General features: G+C 39.5%; 1 protein-coding gene across 1 annotated transcript; it reads left to right on the forward strand.

Moving 5' to 3' along the window:
• Nucleotides 1-13,545: 13,545 nt before the first annotated feature.
• LOC125347553 (60S ribosomal protein L21-like) lies at nt 13,546-14,055 on the forward strand. The gene has a single exon (XM_048340572.1). The coding sequence runs from the start codon at nt 13,546-13,548 to the stop codon at nt 14,053-14,055; it is 510 nt and encodes a 169-aa protein (XP_048196529.1).
• Nucleotides 14,056-14,321: the final 266 nt, after the last annotated feature.

A 14,321-nucleotide genomic window follows, 5' to 3' on the forward strand; every position in this document is an offset into this window, starting at 1 on the left:
GCCAAGAGATAAAGAGAACCCAGGTCCTTTGGACACCTGGCCGCAAAGGACATCTGCTGGCAAGGAACACAGGCACTGGATTCTTACGTGAGGACAGTTGAACTTCAGTTGGGTCAATCCTGAGCTTTATTAGAACAGCTACAGATATCCCAAATGATGCACATGGCAATTTTCATTTCCTATCCTCCATTTTTTTTACACAGAATATGATCGTACAAGGTGAATCCTGTAACCTCAGAATCAGAAGGCAAGCCTTAGACATGGTGCAAATGTGACAGAACAGGCTGTTACAATGATTTTGTCATATTTTAAAGTAATATTTAGACGTGCAGAGTAAATCTGCTCTCACGGGTGTTATTCATAATCTACAGTTTTGTTTTTAAGTCACTGTAGATCCTAAATTTCTCCTTCATGAGGATATGAGTTATTTTACCCTATCTAAAACAAATTGTTTGTTTAAGATTCCATTTGTTATGATAACAAATTAGACAACTTATCCTTCCAAAATGTATAATCTTGACTGTAAAAATATTTGGGTTTTCTTTTTCCCTTCCGAGGGTCGGTGTGCATGCTTTGCAGGTGTGTTCAATTCGCTTTCTGAGGGAGGAAACGAAAGCCATGCAACCTCGGCAGCTGTAGATACATGTGCTCTGTGGTCTCGGAACTCACCTCTACACGAGCAAGGTCTTGAGGCCTTCTCCCCAAAACCGGTTTTCCTTCCTCATTCGAAGTTAAAATACTGTTGTGGGGGCTTTTGGTTTTAACCTGTTTTTTGAATGACATTGAAATAGTTACCCATTGTCTTGCTCCCCCAATGCTCTATTGTGAGACTAGGTATGAGGAGTTCTTTCTTAGGAACGTGTGTTGAAATCCTATGGGATTCCTGAAAGATTATACTCCACATCTTCCAAAGTCGGCTACCATCTACATGCAAGTGGTGTATCCTGGGAAAATTATAATAGTTATGTTTTACATGAACATAAAAATAAAGAAATAAATCAAAAACCTTATGTTGAAGATTAAACCTGTTTATATAGCTTGGCAAAAAAAAATAGAAATTCATTAATGAATGAGGCTCACAAGAAGAATGAATAATATTCTTTTTGTCATTGAATATACATTTGTCCTGTGTAAACTGAGTTACTATCTACCTGGTTTTCAGCATGCTTAGTTTCATCAACTCATTAAGAATTACGATAAGTGAAGTAACTCAGGCCCAGGGAGATGAAATTTGCATGATTTCCCTCACATGTGCAAGTTAGAATTAGCTTCTCAACTAAGAGATAGGTAAATACATACAAATATATTTACTGAAATATGGTAGGTTCAAGGGAAAACTCAAGTAGTATAATTCCTTAGAAAGGCAAACTTCAGGAAAACAAATAGCAGGAAGTGGGTACTTGAAGGGTGGGGCCAAGGGGAAAAGAGAAAAGAAGAAGAGGGAGGAGAATGCATACAAGAATCTAACATATATCCTAAAAATTTAAGAGTCAGGGATGGATAGGTAGCAGAGAGATGGGTGAGAGTGTTGGAAAAAAGGAGAAATCAAATCTGAAACTTCTGTTGGGGCTGGGAATATGGCCTAGTGGCAAGAGTGCTTGCCTCGTATAAGTGAAGCCCTGGGTTCAATTCCCCAGGACCACATATATAGAAAACAGCCAGAAGTGGCCCTATGGCTCAAGAGGTAGAGTGCTAGCCTTGAGCAAAAAAAGAAGCCAGGGACAGTGCTCAGGTCCTGAGTCCAAGGCCCAGGACTGGGAAAAAAAAAAAAAAACTTCTGTTAATGCATGAACTAAGTTTGGACTTCATTTGTGGATATTCGATTCATGCCATTTCAAGTAGAGAAATTGAGGAACACAGGCTGTTGTGTAATTAATCTGCTCTGTCTCTTAATTAATGTGCGAATATGTACCTACACTATGAGACTCTGCACATTTCTTCCTGGTAAAGAGAGTTGTATACAGAAATCTTTACTTCATCCAGCATTAATGAAGTTTTAATGCCTCTGCTTGCCTTAGCATGTTCATGTCTAAACCAAAATTGCAAAGTATAAAGGGCATTGAAACTGTTACTTATCAAGTACACACAATGGAAAAAAATTAAGTAGAAGTGTGCTGAAAAATTAGAAGTATTTAGTGACACATTTGGTGGAGATTAGTGAAAAGATAATTGAGAATTCAGAAGAAGATAAAGTGGCATCCTTGAGTCTGTGTAAAATGCTTTCAGCATCATATTAACACAGCCTGAATTGGGTGGTATCTCCTAGGATGAGAGTTGCTAATCTTCTCTAAAAGCCTGGCCTTGGGGGTGGGAGGTGGGGGCAGAGAAAGCCTACAAACACAAGTGGAGCCTCTAATCCTGTGCTTTGGCACATTCCCTGTGAGTGCTCATCTTATTTTTTCTGAAAAGTAGCCTATAAGTTTGCCTGTAAAAGAATGCCTCAGAACTTGAAAAGATATAAACAGAAAATATGCATTTTCACCTTCTCCCATTTCCACATATATAAAAGAGAATCATAGAAGGAAACTGAGAGAAATGATTAATGTCTTATATATTTATATATTTATAATTCTAACTACCCCATATAAGGGAAATCATGCAACCTTTACCTCTCTGGGCCTGACTTACTTCATCTAGTGTAGTCTTTTCCAAGTCTTTCCATTTCTTTACGTGTACTACAATATCATTTTTTTTCCTATGAATGAGTAAAGTTCTATTGTGTGTATGTACCTCACATTTTCTTGACCCTTTCATCCACTGAGCATCTGAGCTGACTCCATACTCACAGTGCTGCAATGAACATGGCTGTTGTGCTAGTTGTTTACTTTGACCTATAGTTAATCACACTGAGTGGTATGCAAGTGGTTTCAAGTGTATTAAATATGGTAGATTCAAGAGAGAATGCAAAGAGTATAATTTCTTAGAAAGGTAAAGTCAAAGCCCAACAAAATGAACACCAGGAAGTGAGTACTTGCAAGAGGAGATGGGACCAAGGGAACAGGGGTAGACAAATGAATAGGAGAAGAGGAGATCTGCAGTCAAGTGTTCAGTGTATAAGCTACACAATTAAGGAAAATAAGGAAAAGGGTGATTCAGGGAATGGGTGAGAATGTTGACAGGGACTACATTGACCAAGATGTATTCTATTCATAAACTGCTTTGTTAAATGCAACTCCTTTGTGTAACTGCTTAAAGATAATAAGAAAAAAAGGAATAAAAAGGGTGTTACCATTTGTGATTAGATACTGATAACTATAAGTGTTTGTGTTAGCAGGTCACTTAACCCTTGAAGTAACTTTGGTTTCCTCATTACAAATTATCCCCCTGTGATATGAACAATGGGTTCTTCAAACATAATGAAAGGAACCAAACCGCAATAAATTGAGGTGAAAATTTCAGCCAAATTCACCGTTTAAACTAATACGACCCGCCCGTCTCATGCTGTGATTACAAGATGTAATTTCCATAGGTAGTAAGCCATCAGGAAGTAGCACTATTCGAAGTTGTCTTTGTGATTGAAAAAAATCCCTTTTTTTTCCCTTTGGGGGGGAAAAAAAATCCCAGTATGTTCCAATGACTGGTTTCCATATGCAAATCAATCAAATATAGCTTGAAAGCTCATTACGTGTGACTCAGTGTGACATGTCTGCCAGGTATAAAGATGAGTTGTGGGAACTCCTTATGTTTATAGGATATTTAATTTAGTTCAAAATATTTTGGGTTACTACAAATAACGTACCAGTGCATCTTACATCTCAAGGTTTTTATCCTAAAATAATAACCATATTTTTCGAGAGATGCAGCAACCAACCAAGATAGGCTTCCCTGAAGAAGCAGTCAGTCGAGGTATAAAACTGGCAGAAACATGTAAGATGCTAGCTTTAACAAACTATTGGAAATTGAATGGGGGCTAGTCTGAGAAGAATCTCCTGATTTCCTGAAGAGGAGAATGAATTTCCCACAAAATCCTCATGGCAAAAAAATCCACCACGACCCCCTTCTTCCCCTGGCGAGGGACAAGAAAAGCGAGCACGTCCCACTACTGAAAGAGAGGCAAGCACAAGCGCGGCTCCCTCTGCAAACACGGAATTATGTCTCACCTCTGTTGAGAGTATTCTCCATGTGGAAACGGAGGTCATCACACAAAATAAACACGTTCAACTGTAGGAGAAAGAAAACTGCAAAAAAAAAAAAAAAAAAAGTCACCCTTTCTGACTTAAATTTCATAGGCAAAACTACAGCAGGCAAAAACTGCATGATGCTTCCAAACATTCTCATAGTCTTAGATGAGCTACATTCCACTTTAGAAAACTTCCATGCAATTTCCCCAATCCAGATAGCATTTGTGTACGCATTCTCTCTGAATACCATTCTTAACAATTCATGCGTGCATCTCATGTAGGACATGGTGTCCCTGCTTAGCTGACTGCTCCTGCTCTGCACTGAGAGTTGTGTTGTTGTAATGGACATTTAACTGCCACATGAAATGTGGAGGCCATTCTAAGGGCATTATCAGAGCCTGTCACGGGATATGTTTATCGCAAGTTGTACATACTACATTCAGTGTCTTTGGGAGAGAGATATAGGCCTAATGGAAACTACATGATTGATCGGGAGTGCATGCTGCCAACAAAATCTGTCTCAATAGATGCTCAATTCTATTCACTCATTCCAGGTCCAGATTTTCCAAACACTTAATAATGATTAGGAGTTCTGCAGGCCTCTCAGAGAGCCGGGAGATGATCACATCCACAGTTGCAATCCAAAGGTTTATTTTTCAGGCTGGTAGTGTGAAGGTTGGCTTACACTATTATACACTCACATAGTCCATTGGGGACAAAAGCTCTCAATTTCTTGCTTCCTTAATATTTATGCTTTACTAAGCTTCTCATTTGGAAAAATACAAGAGAAATTGCAAACCTCCCAGTGAATGGCATTTTCTTTCAACATTGAGAAATTCACTTTTGCCTGAGGCTCTATTTAGAATTGAAATGTAGCAACTCTGTACACGAGTGTATGAATTTGCATGTTTGTCCACTTGTGTATAGGTATAAAAATATGAACATAGGCATGTTAAAAGTGATTTCTTCTACTTTCTTCTGGTCCTAACTTATAAGCATAAAATAATGGTGAGGCAAAACATTGCAAAAACTCTCTTTGATTTTTTTCATTTATGATATCAAATAAACACCTATAAAAAATATCTGTGGAAATATATCGAGAAAAAAATTTAACATTTATTCTTTTTCAAGAACCACATGAGTAAAAGATAAGTCATAAAAAATACAGTAGCTTTATAAATATGGAAAAACAGTAATGCCAGTTTCTGTCTGCATCAATCATATGCTGTGTGAGAAATATGTGTGAATATTTCCTTGAAGAAAGTGACCAAGTTTGAACAAAATGTTTTGCAAATTAAAACTGAGATTCTTATTTCTCAAAAAGCCATGGGAGGTAATTATTGTAGAAAAGAGAAGATTGAAACTAATTCTACCTGAGGAATTTGAAAGTTATATCACCATTGTAGAATAATCTAGAACTAGAAAGAAAATGTATGAGATTATGAGGTGAGAGAAAATTCTGAGAGGAATATACTGGTCTATGTAAAAATTACTAACTGCCATATGTGATTACAAGATATAATTTCAGTAGGCAGTAAGCCATCGGGTAGAAGCACTATTCAAAGTCTAGTGTCAGTATTCTGTTTCTAATATACAAATAAAGTCTAACTTATAAAGGCAGTCATTTCATATAAAGAATTCATGTAAATATTTTATCTTGCTTGCCCAGTCTTTCAGAATTAATTCTCTAGTGGTACCCAAAAAAAAAAAAAAATAACCCACCTATTATTGCAATCAAAGTGGGGTTTTTTTGTGTCCATTTATTCTTTTCGGAGGTACATAATACTAATTGTTTTATTTTACCAAAATGTCAGTGAAAGGAAACAACACCTAGAGTTATGTCATAACACTAGATTTATGAAGACTTATCTTAGCTCCATCCTGACGGTGACAGTTACCTTCTATCAGTATGGTGTGGAATGAAATTTTACTAATAGCTTATGAACAAGCTCTTCAGTTGAACTACATGGTATGTAACTCAAAATGACTCGTGACATGATTTCTCTTGTATTTAGCTACTAAATATGAAAAGGATTTCTTCAGCAATGATACCTAACCCGTGTTTAAACACTCACACGTGGCAATGGAAGGTATGAAAAGGATGCATTGAAGGAGGGGATAGCTTAACTTTATGAGCATTTTTATTAGCATCAATTAGTTGTAAAAGAGGGTTTACTTGTGACACACCCACATACGCAGACCAAGTAACTTGGCCAAACTCACCCTCTCTGACATTCTCCCTCTTCTCAACAAGCTCCATTGCTCCATTTTCACACGTGAACATACAAAAATAACGTGACCATCCTCACCCTCCCTCTCTTTCTTCATTCACCTCCGCACTTCCTCTCATCTCCCTAACCCCAAATAGGGCTGTTTCCTATGAATACTCCTCAGGATAAGAAGGAAAAAGACTACATGAAAACACACTCATCATTTTATAGACAAACTCCTGGTGTGTTGGTGAGTGTGAGACCATCCAAGAAGAATGGAAGGTGGGGAGAATGCTAGGTGAAATGTATGTCATCTGTGGATGAAGGCAACAAAACAATAGTTTTTAATTTTCATTTTAAATCTATGACGTGATGAAAGTGTAAGTATAGGCTGTCACTCCCAATTACTGTTTTAATTTTGTATTTGAAATCTCTCCCTGTCTCAAGTAATTCCAATAAGCTCCATAATAGTTTCCCACTTTTCCCACTACCCTATTAAATATGAATCTTTAAAAAATTCTCATAAAAATAAAGGTCATATTTTACTGTAAACTGGCTGGAAAAAAATTAAATGCCAAGACATTTTATGTTTCCTTCTAAATTATATATTACTCATATGAGTATTACATGGCAAAAACAAAAACATAATGACTTGAAGACCATGATAAACTTGCAGACATAATTAAATGACATGAGTGACTGGCATTATCTTTACTTAAAATTGATCAATGGGTTTGCCCACGACTTTGCGTTCAATTTAGTTATCTCGAAAGCATTCCTGCATTTCATTCATTTATGCATTCATTTATTCAATAATTCTTAGTTTTATTTACGTTCAATTAAATTTATCTGGATTTTCTAAATTACATTATTCAGGATTATTTAAATCTTTTTTTTCCTTCTGGGCAAATTCCTTCTGGGCAAACCCTGGGTCGGTCAAGCGTCCAGTGTACCAACTTCCACACTTGTATGTAGTTTATTACTTAATGAAGACTTCGAAGTTACTTTCCCAGAACTTTACGACCTCTAGTGAAAATTTCTATGTGTAACTCAAGGTTCTCAATGTTCCACATTACAAACATCTCATAGATGAATCTTGGTGGCTGACCTTCTCAATCTCAAATTCTTTCCCACCTCCTGTTGCCTTGGCAAAGATGCATGTGTCCCTGATTCAAAGCTCAATCAAGTTCACATGCCTTTGGTCTCCCAGACCTAGGTCTTCACATTCAATTGTAGAACAGTCTGAGAATATTTTTTTCTTTAATTGGACTTACTTTTATCTCTTTCCTACTGTTAGTGATTTGTTTTCTTAACTTACTTCAATCTAGTATTGCCCTGTTAGTGATTTGTTTGGGGGGAGGTTTACACTGAAATCAGACTATAGCAAACAAATTGCATCTTAAAACTTACCAACGCGAAGTTTCGTAAGATTTCTTTCTCTAGTTCACTTTATTAAACTCATGTAGATTCATAGAGATCAATTACGAAATTTAAGAGTAATATGATCCAAACATCTTTGTTTCATTGACTTCTTCCTAAATGTAATTTTGTATCACTTAACTACGAGGCTTCCAAAAGTTTTCCAACGCCTACATATAAAATGATAGCGATAGCAACAATTTACATAATTTTAAACAATGTGCACAGTATGTTTCTTCTTTCGTCACCGAAGTCTGCCACTGTGTGCATATGAGTGAAGTGCATTGTTGACAAGTGAGAATTGTGTCATCAGATGAGTAGGGCCGAGTGGGGGGGGGGGGGGGGTTTAGCCTCCTGCTCTCTCCTGTCCTGCAGGAGAGATGGGATAGCACACCCCACGCCGACGGGTCCAGGAAGAAGATAAGAGGGCTGACAGATTGCCACCCAGCCCCCCTCTCAACGGAGGACACACAGTCTGGGAGCCAGTCAGCGCTAAGACTTGTTTAATGGTGGCAATGAGCTGTTCTTTTAAAGGGGTCGGAGGGCGGTATAAGGGGAGGGGTACGTCACCTACATAGGGGCTGTGATTGGATGCCTGAGCTGTCCGTCAGGGTGGAGCTCCAAGGGACCTCCCTAAGGGGCGGCCTACATCTACATCACCGCCCACAGGACCGCCTCTGGGTTCACCACCAGGCACCATCTTGGCTACACGTGGTTCCCAAGGCTGGGAGGCGGGGCCAGCTAGAACCACCTCTTATGATGCAAGGCATCCAGGCAGGCTTGCCCCACAGCCAAGATGGTCGTTGGTATGAGTACCATGGAGCTGGGATTCCTCCTGTGCTCCTTACTTAGGAAACGTGAGCTCTGTACATACTGTTTCTACTGTTTGTTCCCCCATAGGCTCTGAATTTCCCTTCTTTACTTTCCTCCATGCTCCCTCCTTCAGGAGAAGCTGTCTTGCAGCTGTCTGTTTCCTACTTGATTCTTGCTAGCACAATGGCAATGTATCTGCAGTCAGCTTCAGGTAAAGACTCTATTGGGCCAGTCTGTGAACCTAGGTCTCTGAAGCTGTGAAAACAGCCTTCCAAAATAATGATGACCACCCTTCTCTCCCCCCCCCTGCCCGCAGGTGGAAGATGACCCAGAAGACACTGACAGCTCTCTCTGTCCCTTGCCCTACTTTCTCACTTGAGCATCTGTGCTCTCCAACACTGTCCTCAGGCCCTATTGTTAAGTAGCAAGTCTTAGTGGTCTAGATGCAAAATAGCCCATTGGAGGGTCCTGGAGAGCAAAGACGGGCCCTGAGTGCAGATCCATACAGTAAGTTGAAGGTCCAGAACAAATAAAAGTGGATAAAGAGAAAACCAGCCTGCACATGCAAGCTTCGGTCGTTCAGAGAGGGTGGGTCTCGCTACTCCATCACCTCTAGGATAGCAGCTTCTCCATCACCTCTGGGACAGACCAGCTTCTCTTTTAGGTCTTCGACAGAAGCTCACGTCAATGACTAAGGGACTTCATGTTCTTCATACTGGACTGCATTATTTTTGTTTTTCAATATAATTTTTTTTCTTAATTTTTATAGTACAGGTGATATACAGAGGTGCAATAGTGATGTAAGTCGGCTATTGAGTACACTTCTTTCTGGATATTGTCACCTCTTCCATCATTTTCTCCCAGTTTCTCCCTCCTGGGCTCTCTCCTCCACAGGTGGTTAGACTGCGTTGTTGATCCCACTTGTTCTGAGATTTCTGCTTTTTGGACTTCACAGTTACTGGATCAGACAGACAGATGAATCAATTAAAATCAATAGAGAGAAAGAGAGAGAGGTTATATTGGTTCTATCCCTCTAGATAACACTGACTAGCACAGACATTACCAAAAGTGCTTATACAAAAAATAGAAATGTAAAGATGAATTTCCTTAATTGTGTATATTATACCTAAAGCTGATTTTTTAAAAAAAAAACTGCCCTGTTACAATAGATAGTACTAATAATTCATGAAATGAACTGTTCAGAAAAATTTCAAAGCAAATGCATTTGATATTCCTACTTCACCACTCATGAGAGACACCCTGCTTACTTTTCCACAGTTCTGAGAAATGAAGGAATGTAGTGGCGTTGACCGAAGACGATGAGGACTTGTAGAGATGAACTGAATGCACTGTGCAGTGTAAGATGGACAGGAGTCATTTGGAGGCCAAGGGCAGAATGTGTGGTTTACACCTAAAGTGATCCTGAAACAGGTAAATAGGTTGGTCCTCAGGTGGTGGAACTATTTGAGGAGGTTCTAGAAATATTAAGAGATGGAGCCTTGCTGGAAAAATAGGACACAAGGAACATGTTTCTGATCTCTGTACCTTATTCCTGCCCTACATCTCTCTCTTAGAATCTCTGTCTCTGTGTCTAGTGCTGTATATGTATATATATATGTATGTATGTATGTATATATTTGTCTCTCTATCTCTCTTTCTGTAGGTCTCTCTGTCTCTCTGTCTCTGTCTCTGTCTCTCTGTCTTTCTGATTCCTAGCCACCATTAGGTGAATTGTTCTGCTAAGCTACACTCTCCCTACACTGATGGGCTGAACCCTCGGAAACTATGAGCTAAAATGTTACTTCCTCCATTAAGTTCCTGATATCAAACCTTCTATCACAGGAACAAGGAAGTTAATTATCACAGTGGCTTGGAAAGTAAAAAATTATCGTCTCGCAAATTTTCTAAATCAGATACATGGCTTAGGGCTAAATGGTCCTAAGTATCGGGTTGAAATCAACTTGACCAGACGATTGCAAGTGAGCTAGAAAGCCCTCTCCTTTCCTCACTCATTTGTGCTATGGGCAGAGTTTGGCTCTAGGACCCGGGACCTCCTTTACCTGGTGGCTCTTAGGCAGGATTTGCCTCCCCTCTTTGAGGTCACTCACTTTCTACCATGATTTTCTCCAAACTGGAGGTGACTGAACTTCTCAGTGCATCGGAATGCTCTACAGATTAGGGGGGTGATGGAGTCAATTGACTGAGTCAGAAACACTTGTGTGATCCTGTTTTAAAATCAGCAGCGTCAGGACATGGGGAGTGAATAACATGATTCTTCCTGGCTCAGAGCAACAGAGCAATGGATCCGGGCCTAAGCTGTCGTTTCCTGAGTCCACTCAGACCAGGCAATTTTAGGCGATCTCCACGCTGCTGCTGGGTTTCCTGGAGGAGATTTGTACCAGTACACTTGAGAGCCCCTCTACATGTCCTCTCTAGGGTCTTATATTCCCACAAAAGAACATACTTTGCCTTCAGGAATATCAGTGATGTGTGCGGTGTGTATTTCAGGCAAATAGATGTGTCACCCTTTGTCACTGGGTAAGCACATCTTTGTTCCCACCAGTCAAATAACTGTGGCAAAAGGGTCTAGAATTCACCTGAATTTTTATCTGCTTGATGTTTTGTTTTGGGCTTATTTCTTTATTTTCTGTGTTGGTCCTGGGGCTTGAGCTCAGAACCAGGGCTCTATTGATTAGCATTTTGTGTTCAAGGCTGGGGCTCCACCACTTGAACCACAGCTTCACTTCTGGCTTTTTGCCAGTTAGTTGGAGATAAGAGACTCACAGCCTTTCATACCAAATCTAGATTTGAATAATGACCCTCAGCTCTCAGCGTCTTGAGTAGCTAGAGTAGTAGGCGTGAGTCTGCCAGCACCCGGCTTGTGCTATTTTTGAACAAGTCTCTCTAATATCTTTGAGATGCAAATCCTATGAAAAATCATCCATCCAGTCATTTCACTCCCCCTAGATATAAATAAGAAAGGAAAACAAATTTTAAAAAGAGGGAAAATATTTAACTACTTCCTTAAGATCTTGGTTTTATACTTGTGGGAAACTTTTCCCTTTTAAGTTATAGATGTGTCTTCAAATGATTCAACATTTGATTCTAGTAAGCATCCTTCGATGACCAAATTGAGCCACTCCTCTAGAGTTGACGCGTTTCGCTCCGTCATTCCCTACATTACTTATGTATTTGTTTGTGTATGCGATCATTTGTTTATTTTCCCATCTTTCATCCCAAAGAACTCAGCTGTTCGGTGGACAAGAAAGTCTTCATGGCATGTGTAAGTCATGTCATTACCAGAGATCCCTCCCCCAGCATGCCTTGGGCCCTCAGGACAGTTGAAGATGGATGTAATGTCAGGCCGCTGTAACTTGAACATTAATCCATGCTCTCACCGCAGTGGCATTTCACGTTGGGTGATGGGCGGTGGGATGTAAATGTGTAACGCCGGCTGCCTTCTTCATTTTTCACATTGCTTGCAAACCCCTCCTGAAAGGATGAGAAAAAGCTTCCTAAAAAATCGACTGCAGCCTGCAACATGCTATACTCCACGGGCGATTCCTCCTATTTCATTCAATGACATTTCCTTAGGCTTCAGATATATTTAATTCTATGAAATATTCCAGAGACTCATGTTTCATCTACCTTAGACTAAGATAGTTCTTCCTCATGAATCAAGCGTGTTTCAATAAGAACTGGAAAGGCAAATGGACTTATTTTTATCTTATTGCTTAATGTACAATCTATCACTTTGCTCTACTTTAATTGTATGTATATGAATTTTAATCTGAAGTTAAATGCCATAGTGGTGGCTGAATTATATACTGTAGACATTTTATTAGGGCAATATTGAGTAAGTTTATTTTTTATTCTTTCTGTTCAAGCTCTATGTGTTCTTCCAAGAGTGTTCTTATATTTAAATAACTAACAGCATTTATTCCATGATGAGATATCAAGGACTTTCTTGAAGCCAAAAATTATTGGTGAATTGTACAACAATAACAACATAGCTCTAGGGCTGGGAATATGGCCTAGTCGTAAAGTGCTAGCTTCGTATACATGAAGCCCTGAGTTCAGTTCCTCAGCACCACATTCATAGACAAAAGCTGTAAGTGGCGCTGTGGCTCAAGAGGTAGAGTGCTAGCCTTGAGCAAAAAGAAGCCAGGGACAGTGCTCAGGCCCTGAGTCCAAGGCCCAGGACTGGCAACTAAAACAAACCAAACAACATAGTTCTAATGAAAGATCAGTAGTGCATATTTAATATATCAGTCATAATAATAAAATGTGAGCATGTCCCTCTGTTGTGAAACGTGCAAAACTACAAGAAAAATATTTAAAAGTAATACTGGCAAGTCCGTGCTATTTATTCCAACCAGCAATGAGTTTTGGGAGCCGGCCTGCACACTGGAGGGGATATGGAGGATTTGTCCTAGCTTTTAGCCCCCTTTTCAGACATGAGCTCCTTTTTCTCTTACAAGCTACAACCATAACTCTGCACATCAGTAACGGTAGCCACATGAACCCATCCTCATAGCAGGAAGGGTGCAGCCATATGATTGGCTACTTCTGATTGAGTTAACACCCCCTAGGCTCGGTTGGGAGCTATGCTGAGAAAATAGAGTAGGTAAGTTAATTATAACACAGAAAGTGATGGCCTTCTGTAGTGGATTTCCCTATCCATGCCTATACTCTGTGAATACAGCCTAGTTTGCTAATGTGACTAGGAAAATTCAATTATACTAAGAACTAGAAGCCATGATCATCCTGGATTATCCAGATAAAATCAAATACCAGTGACCACTGTCCTTGCAAGAGAAAAAGAGAGAGTGTAAATACTAAGAAAGCTACCTGTAAGTGGGAGGAGATAGAAATTATGCAAGAACAAGCTAAGGAATACCCAGTTAACAGGAAGGTAGAGAGAGGAAGGAGGCCTCAAATTTTCATGAGTGTGGCTTGATTTCTGAGCTCTAGTTCCCAGAATGCAGAGAGGGCAGTTTTATTTCCACAAGGAACTGGTTTGTGGTCCTTTGTCATGGTGGCACTATATTATGTTCTCTAGGCCCTTCAGGAAACATGGAGTTGTTCCTTTCGCCACATACATGAGACTCTACAAGAAGGGTGATATTGTAGACATCAAGGGAATGGGTACTGTTCAAAAAGGAATGCCCCACAAATGTTACTATGGCAAAACATGGGTCTACAATGTTACCCAGCATGCTGTTGGCATTGTTGTGAACAAGCAAGTTAAGGGCAAGATCCTTGCCAAGAGGATTAATGTGCGTATTGAGCATATTAAGCACTCTAAGAGCCGAGGTAGCTTCCTGAAACGAGTGAAGGAAGATGACCAGGAAAAGAAGGAAGCCAAAGAGAAAGGAACTTGGGTTCAGCTGAAGTGCCAGCCTGCTCCACCCAGAGAAGCACACTTTGTGAGAACCAATGGAAAGGAGCCTGAACTATTGGAACCTCTTCCCTACGAATTCATGGCCTAGAGATGTAAAAAAATAAAAGACCTCTGAACTATAAAAAAAAAAAATCAGAGTATGCCTAACTTTTCCTGAAATCCTTTCAGAACTCTGAATAAAACTGCATTTAATGTAAATATTACAAATGGCGGATGTTTTTCCAAGTATTAACTAAGAAATTTGATATCTTCCTACTGATTCAATGTAGTTTGTCATTAAAATTATATAATCCTCACTGTGCATATCTTACCTTTAGATTTTTCAATACTAACAAAAACTTTTGTCCATTTCTA

The sequence above is a fragment of the Perognathus longimembris genome, chromosome 3 (assembly GCF_023159225.1).
Source record: "Perognathus longimembris pacificus isolate PPM17 chromosome 3, ASM2315922v1, whole genome shotgun sequence".
Lineage (NCBI taxonomy): Eukaryota > Metazoa > Chordata > Mammalia > Rodentia > Heteromyidae > Perognathus > Perognathus longimembris.